The sequence below is a fragment of the Ornithorhynchus anatinus genome, chromosome 21 (genome assembly GCF_004115215.2).
Source record: "Ornithorhynchus anatinus isolate Pmale09 chromosome 21, mOrnAna1.pri.v4, whole genome shotgun sequence".
Classification (NCBI taxonomy): Eukaryota; Metazoa; Chordata; class Mammalia; order Monotremata; family Ornithorhynchidae; genus Ornithorhynchus; species Ornithorhynchus anatinus.
Window position 1 is genome coordinate 22,253,671 of NC_041748.1, and position 19,539 is coordinate 22,273,209.

The following is a 19,539-nucleotide window of genomic DNA, read 5'->3' on the forward strand; positions in this document are numbered from 1 at the left end:
GGACTGTGTCCAACCGGATTCATTCATTCAATAGTATTGAGCGCTTACTATGTGCACAGCACTGTACTAAGCGCTTGGAATGGACAATCTGGCAACAGATAGAGACATCCCTGCCCAATGAGGGGCTCACAGTCTAATCGGAGACAGACGGACAAAAACAAGACAATTTAACGGCAATAAATAGAATCAAGGGGATGGGCACCTCATTAACAAAAAAAAATCGGGTAAGATTTGCTTGTATCGGTTAGTACGGTGCCTGGCAAATACCACCATCATTATTATTATTATTACTATACCCACTCTGCTATAGCGTATCCTCGCGTAGTACAGTGCTCCGCACACAGTAAGCACTCAAACGCCACGGACAGATTGTGGCAGGTTACCGAGGCTCTACCTGTTTTTGAAAGTACTCTGTATTTTAAAAGCCCCCTCCTTCCCAAAGTCCAAATCACTCTTCCGATACACGCATGTTGTGCAGTGCTCCGCGCACAGTAAGCGCATAATGAACATTATTATTACATGCCAAACGCTTCAGTCACGTACATCAGCAACTGCTGGGGGCCTAGAAGAGATTTAATATGCTCCGCTCCCTCTTTCTATTAGGTTTTAATTTGATTTTTCGGGTCGTTTATGTAGTTGAAAATGACGGAGCGGTACAATCCAAGGGGGTGCAAAATAGGAAAAAAAAAAAGAAAGCGGAGGAATGCGTAGGCGGGGAGATTTCGGAACAGACGCAGGAGGGCGATCCGCTCCCTGAGGCTGGAGAAGGATGACTGGAAGCGGAAGCCACTGTAGCAGCGTGGCTCGGTGGAAAGAGCCCGGGCTTGGGAACCGGAGGTCGTGGGTTCGAATCCCGGCTCTGCCGCTTGTCAGCTGTGTGACTGTGGGCGAGTCGCTTCACGTCTCTGTGCCTCAGTGACCTCATCTGGAAAATGGGGATTAACTGGGAGCCTCACGGGCGACAACCTGATGACCCTGTATCTCCCCCAGCGCTTAGAACAGCGCTCTGTGAGCGCTTAACAAACACCAGCATTGTTATGATCGTCGCCAACGGCGTCTATCGACTGCCTTCTGCGTGCAGGGCACCGCTCGGGAGGGTTGGGGAGCCCGGAGAAGGGTGGGCTGCGATGCCCGCCCGCAGGGAGCCGACCCTCCAACGGGGAAGGCGGGCAGAAATACGGGCATTCGAGTGTGAGACGCGTGAATCGCCGGGATGACCGCACGGGTTTACTGTTATATCGCACTCTCCGAAGTGCTCGGTCCAGTGCCCTGCACGCGGTGAGCGTTCAGTAGCTATGAGGGAATGAATGACGGAGCCCAGGCCTAGGGTTCAGAGGACCGCAGTTGCAATCCTGGCCCCGCCACTTGTCTGCTGGGTGGCCTCGGGCAAGGCACTCGACTGCTCCGGGCCTCAGTTCCCTCGCCAGTAAAACGGGGGTGAGGACCGTGCCAGGGACCGTGTCCAATCGGATTAGCCTGTATCTACCTCCTGAGGGCTCGGTACAGTTCCTAGCGTGTAGTAGTAAGCGCTTAACGAATACCGCTGAAAGGAGAAGAAGAAAAAAACCTAACAGCTGCGGCCAAATCAACCCACGCCAAGCCCCTGGGCGGGTGACAGATGTTCCGGGTAGATGCCCGGTGGGGGGAAGTTGTCCAGCAATAATAATCACGGTACCTATTTGAGCACTTACTAGGCGCAGAGCGCTGTTTGCAGCGCTTGGGAGAGCACAACCCAACGTTCATTCGATCGTACTTCAACGCTTACTGTGTGCAAAGCGGCGTACTAAGCCTTCGGGAGAGTACCGTATACCAATAAGCAGACACGCTGCCGCCCACAACGAGCTCAGAGTCGAGAGGGAATCGGAATGATCAGAAACCTTCTCCGCCCCTAATGAGCTTAAGCGCGTCCTTTGTGCCAAGCACTGTTCTAGGCGCTGGGGTAGATACCAGCCGATCAGGTCGCGCTGTGTCCCACAAGGGCCACTCTTAATGGCCGTTCTACAGACGAGGGAACCGAGGCCCAGAGAAATGACGTGACTCGCCCCGGGTCACCCAGCGGACGCGGTGGAGCCGGGATTAGAACCCAGGTCCTTCTGACCTGCAGGCCTGGGCTCTGGCCACTAAGCTACGGTGCCTTCCCCGACCCACCCGCCACGGGGTGGAAGGAACTCGTGCAGCTGAGTGCAGTGTGGGACCCGGGGAGTGCCCGACTCCCCATCCCCGCTGATCCTCCGTACCACGCGATTTAGAGAGGGGCCGCAGAGGGGGGAAGAGGTCAAAGAGAGCAGCAAAGGAGGGGAGAGGACAGAAAAGGCCACTTTCGGAGACGCGAGGAAGGGTGCGCCCAAAATGCGGGGAAGAGAGGTCAGCTTCTTTACGTAGGCCAGCGATTCCCCCTCCGGGGAGACGCCTGGGAAGGAGGAGGAAGAAGCGACGAGAACCTGAAACCGTCGGCTCGTTGAATTCATTTAGATCAATGTCCGTCTCCCCGCCTGGACCGTAAGCTCACCGTGGGCAGGGCCCGTCTACGGTTGCGCTGTTCCCTCCCAAGCGCTTACGACGATGCTTCGCACACAGTACGCGCTCAATAAGTACGACCGAACGCTGACGCTTCGAGGCCGAGCCCGCTCCTCTGCGGGCGAGAGAAACCCCCGGCGTTTCTGAAACCTAAGTGCGTAGCCTGCTTATCGGGTAGGAACACGAACACACTGTACTTTGGACGTTAGCCTCTGTGCCCTTCTATCTGTTCGGCGCTAAGAAGGCTACTTTCAAAGTAAGTGGCATTTTGATTTAGCCCCCGGGAGGCCCGAGATTAGCAGGCCACAGCGAATGGCGTGAGGGGCTTTTTTACAAATCCTGACGCTTGAGAGCTGGGTCGAGGCTGGAGAGAAATTCGGCACGGAGGCCGGCGGGTTAGCGCAAACCCCTGAATCCGAGTCAGAGGGTTCCTGCCGATCGCCGCCTCGCCCTCCCCTTCTAGGCACTCGTGCCGGGCTCAGTGGAAAGAGCACGGGCTTTGGAGTCAGAGATCGTGGGTTCGAATCCCGGCTCGGCTGTCAGCTGTGTGTCTTTGGGCAAGTCGCTTCACTGCTCTGGGCCTCAGGGACCCGATCTGTAAGATGGGGATGAAGACTGTGAGCCCCACGTGGGACAACCCGATTCCCTTGTGTCTACCCCAGCGCTCAGAACGGTGCTCTGCACATAGTAAGCGCTTAACAAATACCAACATTATTATTATTATTATTATTTATTGAGCACTTACAGGGTACAGAGCACTGCACTAAGCATTTGGGAGAGTTCAACCCAACAATTTAACGAACACAACCCCCGCCCACAGTGAGCTTTCGGTCTAGACGTTGCCTCGTTGAGGGCGGGACCATATCTACCAACTCTGTTATAACTGAACCGTCCCACGCGGGTCACACAGGGAAGCGACAGGGTGGGGTGGACAGAGCGCGGGCCTCGGCGTCAAGGGTTCTAATCCCGGCTCCGCCACTTCTCGGCTGAGTGGCCTTGGGCAAGTCACTTGGTTCGTCGGTGCTTCAGTGACCTCATCTGTAAAATGGGGATGGAGACCGGGAGCCCCACACGGGACGGGAACTGTGTCCGGCCCAATTTGCTTGTAATAAGAATGGTGTTGGTATTTAGGCGCTTACTATGTGCAGAGCACTATTCTAAGCGCTGGGGGAGATACAGGGTCATCAGATTGTCCCACGTGGGGCTCCCGGTCTTCATCCCCATTTTACAGATGAGGTAACTGAGGCCCAGAGAAGTGAAGTGACTCGCCCACAGTCACCCAGCTGACAAGTGGCAGAGCGGGGATTCGAACCCCTGACCTCTGACTCCCAAGACCGGACTCTTTCCACTGAGCCACGCTGCTTCCTATCCTAGTGCTCGGCACAGTGCCTGGCACCTAAGAAGCGCTTAACAGATACAACAATTATGACTATTACAGTGCTCTGCACACAGTAAGCACTCAAATACTGCAACTGATTGACTGACTGTTGCTTCCTCCTGGGACGCGCGGGACCTGGGGGACGTCCCCAAAGCCTTCCTGCCTCTCTTCCCATTATCTCCCTTAATAATAAGGTTGGTATTTGTTAAGCGCTTACTATGTGCAGAGCACTGTTCTAAGCGCTGGGGTAGACAAGGTGATCAGGTCGTCCCACGTGAGGCTCATAACCTTCATCCCCATTTTCCAGATGAGGTCACTGAGGCCCAGAGAAGTGAAGTGACTCGCCCACAGTCACACAGCTGACAGGTGGCAGAGCGGGGATTCGAACCCATGACCTCCGACTCCCAAGCCCGGGCTCTTTCCACTGAGCCACGCTGCTTCTCTAATTCTAAACCGGGAGCCTGTTCTGGGTACGGATTGTCTCTGTTTGTGGCTGAATTGTACTTTCCAAGCGCTCAGCACAGCGCTCCATAGACAGGACTGGACGATGATGGTATCTGTTAAGCGCTTACTAAGTGCCAAGCACCGTTCTAAGCGCTGGGGTAGACACAAGGTCATCAGGTTGTCCCACGTGGAGCTCACAGACTTAATGCCCAATTTACGGATGAGGTAACCGAGACACAGAGAAGTTAAGTGCCTTGCCCAAAGTCACACAGCCGATAGGAGATGGAGCCGGGATTAGAACCCACGGCCTCTGACTCCCAAGCCCGGGTTCCTTCCACTAAGGCAAGCTGCTTAATGAATGAAGAGAGAGAAACAGGGAGGGAGAGAGACACAAACACAGAGAGAAAGAGACACAGACACAGAGAGAGACAAAGACACACACACACACAGAGACACACTCAGAAAGAGACACAGAGCCACAGAGAGAGACAAAGAGCGTGAGAGACAGAGAGAAAACCCCGGGGAGAGGGAGACAGAGAGACACAGGCACAGAGAGACATACACGGAGAGAGAGAGACAGCCACAGAGAGAGACAAAGAGCGAGAGACACAGAGAGAGGCCGAGAGAGAAACAAGCACAGAGAGAAAAACACAGGCAGAGAGAGACACAGGCACACACACACACAGAGACACACTCAGAGAGCGACAAAGAGTGAGAGAGAGAGACACACAGAGAGGGAGAGAGACACAGACACAGAGAGAGACACACACACGGAGAGAGACACAGCCACGGAGAGAGACAAAGACGAGAGAGACACAGAGAGACAAGCACAGAGAGAAAACACTGGCACAGAGAGAGAGACACACACACAGAGACACACTCAGAGAGAGCCACAGAGAGAGACGAAGAGAGCGAGAGAGACACAGAGAGAAGAACAGACACAGAGAGGGAGACACACACTGAGAGACAGAGTAAGAGAGACACAGAGACACAGAGAGAGACAGAGTGAGCGAGAGACACATGCACAGAGCCAGGGAGAGAGACAGTGCGAGAGAGACACGGAGAGAGGGAGAGAGAGACACAGCCACAGAGAGAGTTAAAGAGCGAGATACAAAGTGAGAGGGAGAGAGAGAGTTGGGACGCCCAGGAAAAGGAGAGAGCGGCGTTTTCCCCTCCTCGTCCTCCCTCTGGCTAAATGGTGCAGAGGCGCCACATCGCGGTGCTGCAGCGCGGTGACTGCGGAGGCTCCGGCCCCGGTCGAGGAGGACGAAGCCCGACGGACTGACCGGAGACCAGATCTCTCTGCCCCCACGTCCACGGCGCCGGTCACTCCGCAGCGCCGACGTGCCAGAAGACCTCACTCGGGCTCGAAATGACCCAAGACAGACGGGGCGCATCTTCCCTCAGACTGACAAGCCTGGGCGATGCAGGGCTGCAGCGTGGCGCGGTGGAAAGGGGCCGGGCCTGGGAGTCAGGGGGTGCGGGTGCTGATCCCCGCTCCGCCACTTGCCGGCTGTGCGACCCCGGGCAAGTCGCTTCACTCCTCTGGGCCTCGGCTACCTCAACTGCACCTCAAGGGCCCGTTATTGGACAGGGATCGTCTCTCTCCGTCGCCCAGTTGTACATTCCAAGCGCTCAGTCCAGTGCTCGGCACACGGTGAGCGCTCAATAAATACGACTGAACGAATGCACGGTCGGCACACAGTGAACGCTTAAAAAATCCCGGCTCTGCCACTCATCGGCTGTGTGACCTCGGGTAAGTCCCTTAACTTCTCTGTGCCTCAGTCACCTCATCTGTAAAGTGGGAATGAAGACTGCGAGCCCCACGGGGGACAACCTCCTTAGCCTGTACCTCCCCCAGCGCTTCCAACAGTGCTTAACATATGCCATTATCATTATTATTGCTCTTAATCCCTCGCTAAAAGACCAGCCCCTACCGTTTTTTGTTATTTCAGTGCTCGCTAGGGGCCAGGTACTAAACCAAGCGCTGAGGTGGATATAAAGCGTATCGGGTCGGAGCCAGTTCCTGTCCCACATGGGGTTCACAGTCTTCATCCCCATTCTCCAGACGAGGGAACGGAGGCCCAGAGAAGTGAAGTGACCGGTCTGAGGTCCCACAGCCGACGAGGGCAGGGCCGGGATTAGAACCCGGGTCCTTCTGACTCCCAGGCCCGGGCTCTAACCACGCTGCTTCTCACGACCAGGTAGAGGGATGGGCCTCAAATCTAACTCATCCTCCTGCTGGTGCCGGGCAACCGGAAAAGAACAGCCGGCATCTTGCTCCAAGTGGAAAAATCCCGAAAAACTCCGCGCCAAGGAGCCTGTGTGTCTGCGTGTATGTTTTCGGGGGGACGGGGGATGTAAAAGGTTCATCACCATCCCTTCCAGCAACTAGTAAGAACTGATCCTTTTTTCCACGATAATAAATGACCACGGTTTCTAGAAACCATCAGGTCCTTCGTAGAGAGCGGCCAGAACGTCACCTGAAAGCAGAGCTCTCCTCAATCCGTGCTATTTATTGAGTGCTTATTCATTCTTTCAATCATTTATTGAGCACTTATTTTGTGCAGAGCACTGTACTAAGCGCTTGGAAAATATAATACAGCAATAGAGAGAGAGAATCCCTGCCCACAATGGGCTTACAGCCTGGGCTGGGGTGGGGGGGGGGACAGGCCTCAGAACAAGTAAACCGGGTACCAATATAAATAAATAGAATTATAGATAGATACATGTATACGTAAGAGTTGTGGGGCGGGGAGAAGGCTTACTATACGTAGATCATTGTAATAATAATCATGGCACTTGATGAGTATTTACTCCATGCCAAGCACCGTTCGAAACCCTGGGGTAGATAGAAGGTAATCAGGTTGGGCACGGCCCCTGTCCCACATGGGGCTCACACTCTTAACCCCATTTTACAGACGAAGGAACTGAGGTCCAAAGAAGTGAAGCAAATTGCTCACGGCCAGACAAAAGGCACGTGACGGAGCAGGGATTAGAACCCAGGTCCTTCTGACTCCCAGGCCTCGCCTTTAACCGTCGGCCACGCTGCCTCTCCGTTCTATCTGGTTGGCTTGACCCCCACCTGCCGCTCACCATGCATGCAGTCGCATTTACCGAGCGCTTACTGTGCGCACAGCGCTGTACCGAGCGCTTGGATAGAACAATTCAGCCACAAAGGAAGACAATCCTCGCCCACAACGGGCTCCCAGTCAAGAAGGGGGGGGAGACGGACAGCAAAACCAGCAAAAGGGCAGCAATTGCCACGTTGTTCTTAATAGTAACGGGGGGGGGGGGCTGAGTGGGAATCCACTAGGAACGACGAGTTGTTAACGCCTTTTAGAAGGGAATTTCCTTGCGGGAAGCGCACGTGCATGGCGACTTCTCTCGTTCTGCCAACGGGCACTTACCGGGTGCAGAACACTGTACTAAGCACTTGGGAGAGTGGAGTACGACACAGCTGGGAAGACACGATCCCCGCCCACAAGGAGTTTACTGACCTTAGGACTCAGTACATTACACTGTCCTCCGTAATTCCGTTATCGCTACTAAATGATCGTGGGACAAGGGTAAGTCGCTTCACTTCTCGGGGCCTCAGTGACCTCGTCTGTAAAATGGGGATCGAGACTGGGAGCCCTATGAGGGGCAGGGATTGGGTCCCCCCCGATTATCTTATATCTATCCCAGTGCTTAGAACAGTGCCTGGCACAGTGCTTAAATCCTCCCCACAGCTCTTCGGGAAGCAGCGTGGCTCAGTGGAAAGAGCACGGGCTTTGGAGTCAGAGGTCATGAGTTCGAATCCCAGCTCTGCCACTTGTCAGCTGTGTGACTGTGGGCGAGTCACTTCACTTCTCTGTGCCTCAGTTACCTCATCTGTAAAATGGGGATTAAGACTGTGAGCCCCACGTGGGACGACCTGATTAGCCTGTCTCTACCCCAGCGCTTAGAACGGTGCTCTGCACGTAGTAAGCGCTTAACAAATACCAGCACTGTTATTATTAAATACTATAAAAAGAAACCAAGAATTGGGCAGCAGAGTAGGACTGTTTTCCCCAACGCTCTCACTCAGATTATCCCTATTTCTTTCCACTGAAGTCAATCGATGTACTAAGCGCTTACTCTGTGCTTAGCACTTGGGAAAGTTCGATACCATCGAGTCAGAAGGCGTGTTCCCCAACTTCAAGGAGCTGACAGCCGGAATCTTCCGCTTGTCTGCTAAGTGACCTCGGACAAGTCACTTAATTGTGCCGAAATTACCTCTTTTGGAAAATGAGGATTAAGTCGGTCTATTATATCTGAGCGCTCAGTGTGTGCACAACACTGTACTAAGCGCTTGGGAAAGGTCAACAACATAGCAAACATTTCCTGCTCTCGATGAGCTTACAGTCTAGAGGGGGAGACGGGCATTGATGTAAATAAATAAAATGTCAGATATGTACACGAGTGTCGTGGGACTGGGAGAAGGGGGAAGAACAAAGACGGAGCCGCTCGTGGGGGGTAGACCGCGTCCAATCCGATTATCTACCCCAGCGCTCGGTACAGTGCCTGGCGCAGAGTAAACGCTTAATAAAATACCATGAAAATGCACATATCTCCGAAGGAAAGGTGAAGGAGAGAGAAGCCATTTGTCAAGTTGAACAAGTCAGCGGGTAAGCCAGAGGAGCCCACGATCCAAATTTCCAGTCACTTGCTTGGAATTGGTCCCAAACCACTGAAAAGCCATTTTTATCCATCTCTAGGTTTGGAAGGAAACCGGGGGGGGGGGGAGGGGGGTGACGGAAATTTGGTCAAAAGGCTAAGTCACTAGCAAATACCGGTCCTTGGAGGGAAAATGCCCTTTGGCGCTTGGATTCAATTGAATCGCGAAGAGCTGTAGGACCTAGTGGAAAGAGCAGAGGGCTGGGAGCCAGAGGACCTGGGTTTTAATCCAGCTGGGTAAGTAGCTTTACATCCCTGTGCCTCAGTTTCTTCATCTATAAGATGGACGATCGATACGTCTTCTCCCCCCACACAGACCCCCATGTGGACTTTTTGTCCAACCTGATTAGCTTGCAACCTCAGTGCTTAGAAAGGTGCCTGACCCACACTTGTTTTAAAAAACAGTCTCTGCTAAGCGCTTCCTCCGTACCAAACACTAAGCACCGGGATGGATACGAGCTAATCAGGTCGGATACGGTCCCGTGCTTAGAAAGGCGCTTGGCACATAGGGACCACTTTGTTAAAAATAGCGTTTGTTCCAAGCACTCTAAGCGCTGGATTAGATGGGGTCGGGGACAGTCCACGTCCCACCTGGGGCTCGGTCTTAATTCCCGTTTTCCAGATGAGGTAACGGAGGCACGGAGAAGTGACGTGACACGTCCAAGGTCACACAGACAAGCGTCCTGACTCCCAGACCCTTGTTCTAGCAGAAGGCCCCTCTGCTTCTCACTTAATACCCTAATAATAACAGCAATAAAAATTCAGTTCGGCCTCTGTCGGCAACCACCCTGGCAGATGACGCAGACGTCGCGCGGGCAAGGGGGTGTCGACGGCTCAAGGCAAAGCATCTCCACTACCGCAAAACCAACCCCGGCAGTCACCATTCATTCACTCGATAGTATTGGGCGCTCACTACGTGCAGAGCACCGTACTAAGCGCTTGGAACGTACAATTCGGCAACAGAAAGAGACAATCCCCGCCCAATAACGGTCTAAACACAACCCACCATTCCCCACCTGTTTGGACGCATGCATTGGTATTTACTGAGCGCTTACCGCCTGCAGAGCATGTACTAAGCACTTCGGAGAGCACATCTGAACAACCGACACACTCCCGGCCCCCATCGCGCTTACAGTCTAGAGGGGGTTGAGCAGTGCTTACCCCGACCAGCAAGGGACCAGAAAAGACGAACCACTGTAGTCTAAATACTGCTCTGTCCCAAGCGCTCAGTACAGGGCCCTGCAGAGTAAGCGCTCAAAAAATACTTCGAATGGACTGTTTCGTGGATCCAGTGCACAAGAGATTTTCCTCAGCATCACCCACCCACGGATTCTGCCACGCCGTCAGCGAGTCTTCGAACTCTTTAATCCAGCAGTAGTATTTATTGAGCGCTTACTACAGTGCCCTGCATAGAGTAAGCATCAGAAGAGTTCTGAAAAGCCAAATGTCATTCGCCACTCCCTCTGGATATAACTGGATTTGGGGAATTGCCAGCCCCACAGCACTTTTGTATATATTTATTTGTGTATATTAACGTCTGTCTCCCTCTCTAGACAGGGAGCTCATTGTGGGCCGGGAATGTGTCTGTTAGACTGTACTCTCCCAAGCGCTCAGTACAGTGCTTCGCATACAAAGTGCTCAATAAATATGACTGAAGGAATAACTGGATTAAAAATGTCAATGAAAGCTCCTTTGAGCACACCGTTCCAGGATTCCCATGTATGGAGGGCTTCCTAACCGGAGAGGAGGGTTTTTAAAATCCCCCGCCAAAAAGGAAAACAAAGATCGCTAGAACTTGAATCCATAAAAACTTGAATTCATTCAATCGTATTTATTGAGCGCTTACTGTGCGCACAGCACTGTGCTACGCATTTGGAAAGTACAATTCGGCAATGCAGAGAGACAATCCCTGCCCACATCGGGCTTAATGATCCTTCACCCTGGAATTTCAGAGTTCTAAAATGTTGAGGTTCAATGAAAATACGTATGTTCATAAATAAAACACTTTGCTATACACGGGAAAATATCTGAAGAGTCTCTGGGTCAGGAGTGTCATGAGAACACACTGACGGGCACACGATGGTTTCATGACAATAGGATTTGAGATCGAACAGAGAAGCAGCGTGGCTCAATGGCAAGAGCCCGGGCTTGGGAGTCAGAGGTGGTGGGTTCCAATCCCCGCTCTGCCACTTCTCAGCTGTGTGACTTTGAGCAAGTCACTTCACTTCTCTGGGCCTCGGTTCCCTCATCTGTAAAATGGAGGTGAAGACTGTGAGCCCCACGTGGGACAATCTGATGACCCTGTATCCGCCCCAGTGCTTAAAACAGCGCTTGGCACACAGTAATAAATTACCACCCTTATTATTATGGGTTCCTTAGAGCTTGGGGCCTTCTAGACCAGCAGAAAATAGGGATTTGCTCCCTGTTCTCCTTCCTACTTAGATTGTGAGCTACAGGATGTGGGGAACTGCCTTATTAGTGGCTGTTTGTCATCCCGGGAATAACAACAAGGAAGAGAAGGGTGAAGGCACTGATGAATTCTACCTGAGACAGGTGATTGCCGGCCTGTGGAGGGGGGAGCGTGGAGGGAGGCGTGGCCTTCTGGCCCCGTTCTACCCGGTAACGGGCCTGGGCCAATCAATGACTGCTACGTACCCCCTCCCACCCACCCATCCCCCCCCAGCTGCAACCCTGAAGGCAGATAAAAGGCAGTGGGGATGCCGAGGAGGCAGGCAAAAAAAAAAAAAAAGTTTGCAGCTTAAAGAGCATCGTGAACGGAAGCCTTCAGAAGTAAGCACTGTGGGGAGCAGCAGAAGCCTGCAGCACTTGGAAGCAGAAGGGGCTCCCTTGACCGGCAGACTGGGATGGTCTGGACCCTTGGCGGTGGAGTGAGTGAACCCATCTTCGGGTGTCGCTGCCCTGCGCTCCGGTAAAACAAAGTAAAAAAGCTTTTCACGTTAATCTTGGCGGCCGGTGGCGTGGCTTTACCAGGTATCACCGAGGCTCCCCCTATCCAAGAAGGTCCTGGTCTGCAGAAGCCAGGGGTTCGTGATACATATGGGGCAGGGCCTCTTTCTGACTCGGGGAACTTGTATCTATTCCAGTGCTTAGAGCACGTAAGAAGCGCTTAACAAATACCTCTAGGCTGTAAAGGCATTGAGGGAAGGGAATGTGCCTACCTATTCTGTGGTATTGTACTCTCCCAAGTGCTTAGTACAGTGCTCTGCACAGAATAAGTGCTCGATGAATACCACTGATGGGGCAGATCACGGATGACTGGATAGAACCCAGCTGGGAGATCTTGGTTCTAATTCCAGCTCTCCTTTATAATAATAGTAGTATTTGCTAAGCGCTTACTATGTTCTAGGCATAGCAGTGGGGTAGATACAAGGGAATCAGGTTGGGCACAGTCCCTGTCCCAAGTGGGACTCCCGGTCTTAATCCCCATTTTACAGAGGAAGGAACTGAGGCACAGAGGAGGGAACTGAAGCACAGAGAAATGAAGTGACTTATTCCAAGTCACACAGCAGATGTGGCAGAGCAGGAATTAGAACACGGGTCCTCTAACTCCCGGGCCTGTGCTCATTCTACTAGGGCACGGTGCTTCTCACTTGCCTGTGGAGTGATCTTAGGCAAGTCACTTACCCACTCTGCCACTTGTCTGTTGTGTGGCCTCGGGCAAGTCACTCTACCTCCCTGTGCCTCAGTTACCTCATCTGTAAAATGGGGATTGAGACTGCAAGCCCCATGTGGGACGGGGAGTGTATCCACCCCAGTGCTTAGTATTGTATCTGGCACAGTGCTTAAATACCATAATTATTATCAGCTCCGCTGGGTCTCCGTTTCCTCCTCTGTAAAATGGGGATTAAACCTGATTACTTTGTATCTACCCCAGTGCTTAGAAGGGTGCTTGGCACATAATTAATGCTTAAATACCATTATTATTATTATTACTTGTTGTCCCCCTTGAGCTGAGAGTCCTGTAAGGAACTAGGGTTGTAAGGGATCTAGTAGAAAGAGCACAGGTTTGGGAGTCAGAGGTCATGGATTCTGATCCCGGCTCTGCCACTTAACAGCTGTGTGACTTGGGATAAATCACTTCTCTGAGCCTCAGCTGCCTCATCTGTAAAATGGGGATTAAGACCGGGAGCTCTACGTGGGACAACCTGATGACCTTGTATCCACCCCAGGGCTTAGAAGAGTGCTTGGTACACAGAAAGCGCTTAACAAATACATTATTATCTACCACAATGCTTGACATCCAGTAAACACTGGACACATTCCCCGAGTACTTCTTTCCAAGACAGGTGGGTCGGCTCACTGGTCAACAAGTTCCAGTGTAGGAAAAGGCATTCTGCCAAAAGGCCCCAATGCAATTCCAAGGAGATATCCCTCATCAACCAGCACTGACAACTGTCCTGGGGAGCGGTGCCCTCAATAAATGGTATTTATTAAGTGCTCACTGAGCGGGGACCCCTGGCCTAAGGGCTTGGGAGAGCCTAATCTGACACAGGTATTAATCAAGTTAAATGCCGGCAACAAACTTAGTCTAGGGACTGGGGAAGGGAAGGCTCTTTGGAGGAGATATGATTTTAGTAGAGATCATTCAATCCATCGATAGTATTGATCAATCAGTGCAGATCTCCTCTCCTAGCACTCCCTTCTGTGGCTCTTTACACCCTTTCTTCGCCCCTGTTAACCCCACCGCACTTGTGTGTTTATCTGTAATATATTTATATGAATGTCCATCTCCACCTCTGGGCTGTAAGCTCGAGGTGGGCAGGAAACATGCCTACCAACTCAATTTGTCCTCTCCCAAGTGCTCAGTACAGTACAAGGTGAACTGCTCTGCACACAGTAAGTGCTCAGTAAATACAGCTTGTGTGCTATCTGTAATAGTTTTCCAAATCTTAATCCCCCATTTTACAGGTTTGGAAACTAAGGCACAGAAGAGTGAAGTGACTGGCCCGAGGTCACACGGCAGACAAGAGGCGGAACTAGGATTTGAACCCAAGTCCTTATGCCACCCAGGCGTGGGCTCTAGCCACTAGGCCAAGCTGCTTTGATTCCACTCCTCACTCCACCACTTAGCTTTCAATGGGAATTATTAAATATTTCCTGTGCGCAGAACCCCGTGCTAAAGGCTTGGGGGAGTACCAAATAATCACTTGCTGGGGGACCACCACTCAAGGTGTCCAGCTGGCCCTGCTTTAAGTCAGAAGGTCATGGGTTCTAATCCTAGCTCTGCCATGTCTGCTCTGTGACCTTGGGCAAGTCACTTCACTTCTGTGGGCCTCAGTTCCCTCATCTGTAAAATGGGGATTAAGAATATGAGCCCTATGGGGGACAGGGACTGTGTGCACCCCAGCGCTCAGAACAGTGCCCGACACACAGTAAGCGCTTAAGCACCATAATTCTTATAGGGGGCACTAGGAATTGAAGTCGGTTGTGGGCAGCAAATGTGTATTATTGTATTGTACTTTACCCAGTGCTTGGTATAGTGCTCTGCACGCAGTAAGCGATCCATAATTAATAATAATGTTGGTATTTGTTAAGCGCTGACTATATGCAGAGCACTGTTCTAAGCGCTGGGGGAGACACAGGGTAATCAGGTCATCCCACGTGGGGCTCAAGGTTAATCCCCATTTTACAGATGAGGTAACTGAGGCACAGAGAAGTGAAGTGACTTGCCCACAGTCACACAGCTGACAAGTGGCAGAGGGGGGAGTCGAACACATGACCCCTGACTCCGAAGCCCAGGCTCTTTCCACAGAGCCATGCTGCTTCTGAATGAAGGGAGCATAGCCTGGGAGTCAGAAGGTCATTCATTCAATAGTATTTATTAATAATAATAATGTTGGTATTTGTTAAGCGCTTACTATGTGCCGAGCACTGTTCTAAGCGCTGGGGTAGACACAGGGGAATCAGGTTGTCCCACGTGGGGCTCACAGTCTTAATCCCCATTTTACAGATGAGGGAACTGAGGCACAGAGAAGTTAAGTGACTTGCCCACAGTCACACAGCCGACAAGTGGCAGAGCTGGGATTCGAACTCATGAGCCCTGATTCCAAAGCCCGTGCTCTTTCCAGTGAGCCACGCTGCTTCTCTATTTATTGAGCGCTTACTATGTGCAGAGCACCGTACTAAGCGCTTGGAATGAACAAGTCGGCAACAGATAGAGACGGTCCCTGCCGTTTGACGGGCTCACGGTCTAATCGGGGGAGAGGGACAGACGAGAGCGACGGCGATAAACAGAGTCAAGGGGAAGAACATCTCGTAAAAACAATGGCAACTAAATAGAAGGTCGTGGGTTCTAATCCTGCCCCGGCCACCTGCCTGCTGCGTGACCTCAGGCACGTCACTTCTCTGTGCCTCAGTTCCCTCATCTGTCAAATCAGCGCTCAGAACGATGCTTTGCACGTAGTAAGCGCTTACCAAAGTCATTATTATTATTATGGGGGTGGAGACTGTGTGAGCCCTAGATGGGCCAGGGATTGGGTGCAACTAATTTGCTCGCATCCACCCCAGTGCTTAGGACAGTGCATGGCACATAGGGAGTGCTTAACCGTGATGATGGTGGCTTTATATAATTTATTACTCTATTTTGTTAATGATCTGTATCTATGATTCTATTTATCTTGACACTGACGCAAGCGCAGGGTGGCTCAGTGGTAAGAGCCCCGGCTTAGGTGTCAGGGGTGGTGGGTTCTAATCCCGCCTCCGCCACTTGTCAGCTGGGTGACTCTGGGCAAGTCGCTTCTCTGGGCCTCAGTTCCCTCATCTGGAAAAGGGGGATGAGGCCTGTGAGCCCCCCGGGGGGACAACCTGATCACCTTGTATCTCCCCCAGTGCTTAGAACAGTGCTCGGCCCATAGTAAGCGCTGAACAAATAGCACAATTATTATTATTGTTTGGCCGTCTCCCCCTTCTAGACTGTGAGCCTGTTGTTGGGCAGGGATCGTCACCGTTGCCGAATTGTCCATTCCAAGCGTTTAGTCCCGTGCTCTGCACATAAGCTCTCAGCCAATACGACTGCATGAATGAAGGACCATCATCTGCCTACTTGTTTTGTTGTTTGTCTCCTCCTTTTAATAATAATGTTGGCATTTGTTAGGTGCTTACTATGTGCAGAGCACTGTTCTAAGCGCTGGGGGAGATACAGGGTCATCAGGTTGCCCCACGTGAGGCTCCCAGTTAACAGATGAGGGAACTGAGGCACAGAGAAGTTAAGTAATAATAATGTTGGTATTTGTTAAGCGCTTACTAGGTGCAGAGCACTGTTCTAAGCGCTGGGGTCGATAATAATAATGATAATAGTAATAATGTTGGTATTTGTTAAGCGCTTACTATGTGCAGGGCACTGTTCTAAGCGCTGGGGGAGAGACAGGGTCATCAGGTTGTCCCACGTGAGGCTCACGGTTAATCCCCATTTTACAGATGAGGGAACTGAGGCCCAGAGAAGTTAAGTAATAATACTAATGTTGGTATTTGTTAAGCGCTTACTATGTGCAGAGCACTGTCCTAAGCACTGGGGGAGAGACAGGGTCATCAGGTTGACCCACGTGAGGCTCAGTCTTCATCCCCATTTCACAGATGAGGGAACTGAGGCACAGAGAAGTGAAGGGACTTAATAATAATGTTGGTACTTGTTAAGCGCTGACTATGTGCAGAGCACTGTTCTAAGTACTGGGGGAGAGACAGGGTCATCAGGTTGTCCCACGTGAGGCTCAGGGTTAAGCCCCATTTTACAGATGAGGGAACTGAGGCACAGAGAAGTTAAGTAATACTACTAATGTTGGTATTTGTTAAGCGCTGACTAGGTGCAAAGCACTGTTCTAAGCGCTGGGGGAGACACGGGCTCATCGGGTTGTCCCACGTGAGCCTCAGTTTTCATCCCCATTTGACAGATGAGCGACCTGAGGCCCAGAGAAGTGACTTGCCCACAGTCCCCCAGGTGGCAGAGGGGGGATTCGAACCCATGACCTCTGACTCCCCAGCCCGTCCTCTTTCCACCGAGCCCCGCTGCTTGTAGCCTGTGCGCCCACTGTTGGGCAAGGACGGCCTCTCTGTGGGCCACTGGTCCATTCAGAGCGCTCAGTCCAGGGCTCTGCACGTAGTAGGCGCTCGATCGAGACGAACGAATGAAGGAGAGCGTGGGGGGGGGGGGCAGGAGGCGAAGCAGCAGGGGGCCGTGAGGGCGGGAGGGGGGCTGTTACCTCGCAGTTGAACTCCATCTCGGCATCCATGGTGACAATCCTCACGGTGAAGGTCTTGGGCTGCTTCCTCTTCAGCGAGCTGAAGCTCATGCGGGAAGCGATGGCCCCGGCCATGGCGAGCTGCCCCCCTCCCCCCCAAGTTGCCCCTCTGCTTAGCCTCCCTGAAGGAGCCGCAAAGGCCTCTGGGCCTCCATGATGGCCAACTGAGGCCTGCGAGGCCTCCCCTGAGGAGAGGGGAGGGGGCCGCTCGAGGCCGACGGGGTCGGGGCGGTGGGGCGAGGGGACGCCCACTAACCCCCTCAGGGGGCGACGAAGGAAGGGAAAAGGGCGAGGAGGGAAGAGAAAAGGGCGAGGAGGAGGGGAAAATGGACGCTCTCCTCAGGTCCCCTCACGACCAGGCCCCGTCCTCGCGCCTCCCCCCCCCCCCCCCGTAGGCACACAGCGCACCCGAACTTGCTGGCTGCCCCCCCGCCCGTTGCCATTGGACGAGAATCCTCCGGCCCGCCCTCCTCTCAGCCAATTAGGAGTTGGGAGCCGGCCTCGGCCGGAGGGTCTCGACGCTGATTGGCCGAAGGGGCCGTCCATCCGAAGGCTTTGTTCTCCCGCCTCCGCCTTGGAGGCGAGGTTGGTTGAGGGGGCGGGGAAGGGGCAGGTGCCAGCTTACATCGGGGGCACCGCTACCCAGCCCTTCGAAGGCTCTGGGTGCCCCCCCTTTTTAGTAGTAGGATTTTTCCCTGTTATTTCTTAAGCGCTTACTGTGGGTCAGGCACTGGACTAAGCGCTGGGGTAGGCCCAAGATCAGCAGGTTGGACACAGTCGGTGTCCCCATTTGGTTCATCCCCATTTTACAGATGAGGAAACTGAGGCCCTGGGAAATGAAGAATTATTCATCATGATAAGCGCTTACTATGTGTCAGGCACTGTACTAGGTGCTGGGGTAGGTACCGATCATCAGGTTGGACACAGTTGGTGTCCCCGTTGGGCTAATCTCCATTTTACAGATGAGGAAACTGAGGCCCGGAGAAGTGCATAATGATTAATGATGATAATGGTATGGGTTAAGCACTTACTATGTGTCAGGCACTGTACTAAATGCTGGGGTAGGCCCAAAATGAACAGGTTGGACACAGTTGCTCTCCCCATTTGATTAATCCCCATTTTACAGACAAGGGAACTGAGGCCCAGAGAGTGAATAATGATTAATGATGATAATGGTGTGTGTTAAGCACTTACTATGTGTCAGGCACTGTACCAAACGCTGGGGTAGGCACAAGATCGTCAGGTTGGACACAGTAAATGCCCCACAGGGGATCCACATTCTTAATCCCCATTTTACAGATGAGGGAACTGAGGCCCGGAGCACTGAAGTGACTAGTCCACGGTCACAATAATAATAATAGTGATGGTATTTGTTAAGCACTTACTATGCGTCAGGCACTGTACTGAGCGCTGGGGTGGATACCAGCAAATGAGGTTGGACACGGTCCCCTGTCCCACATGGGGCTCACAGTCATAATCCCCATTTTCCAGATGAGGTAATTTAGGCGCAGAGAACGTAAGCGACTTAATAATAATTACGGTATTTGGCGCTTACCATGTGCCAAGCACTGTTCGAAGCGCAGGGGTAGATACGAGGTGATGGGGTTGGACACGTGGGGCTCGTAGTCTCAATCCCCATTTTAAAGATGAGGTCCCTGAGGCCCAGAAAAGTGAAGTGACTTGCCCAAAGTCACACAGCAGACAAGTGGCAGAGCAGGGATTAGAACCCATGACCTCTGACTCCCAGGCCCGGGCTCTACCCACTAAGCCACATTAAGTGGGACAACCTGATGACTTTGTAGCTGTCTGTATGTGTACCTTGTAGCTACCCTAGTGTTTAGAACAGTGTTTGGCACACAGTAAGCGCTAACAAATGCCATTATTAGTATTTTTATTATTATTATTATTAATAATTCTGACTCCATTTCTCTACCACGTGACTTTGGGCAAATCACTTCTCTGGGCCTGTTACCTCATCTCTGAAATGAGGGTTAAGACTATAAATCTAACGTAGGACATTCATTCAATCGTATTTATTGAGAGCTTACGGTGTGCACAACACTCTACTAGGCTCTTGGGAAAGTACAATGCGATCAGAAACGGTACGATCCCTGCCCACAACGAGCTCAGAGACCGTGCGCAACGTGATTACTTTCTATAAGCTGCAGCACTTAGAACAGTGTTTGGCACATAGTAAGGACTTAAGAAGTACCATTAAAAAAAAACTGTGCCGGGATTAATAATAAG

General features: G+C 52.1%; 1 protein-coding gene across 4 annotated transcripts in view; it reads right to left on the reverse strand.

Moving 5' to 3' along the window:
* The window catches only part of NF2 (neurofibromin 2), a 73,595-nt gene extending 55,923 nt beyond the window's left edge, over positions 1-17,672 (reverse strand). For all 4 annotated transcript variants that reach the window (XM_029048919.2, XM_029048920.2, XM_029048916.1 and 1 more), the window contains exon 1: positions 17,254-17,672. In XM_029048919.2, coding sequence (XP_028904752.1) covers positions 17,254-17,367 — 114 coding nt within the window. In that variant the 5' untranslated portion in view covers positions 17,368-17,672. The remainder of the gene's footprint in view (positions 1-17,253) is intronic.
* Positions 17,673-19,539: the final 1,867 nt, after the last annotated feature.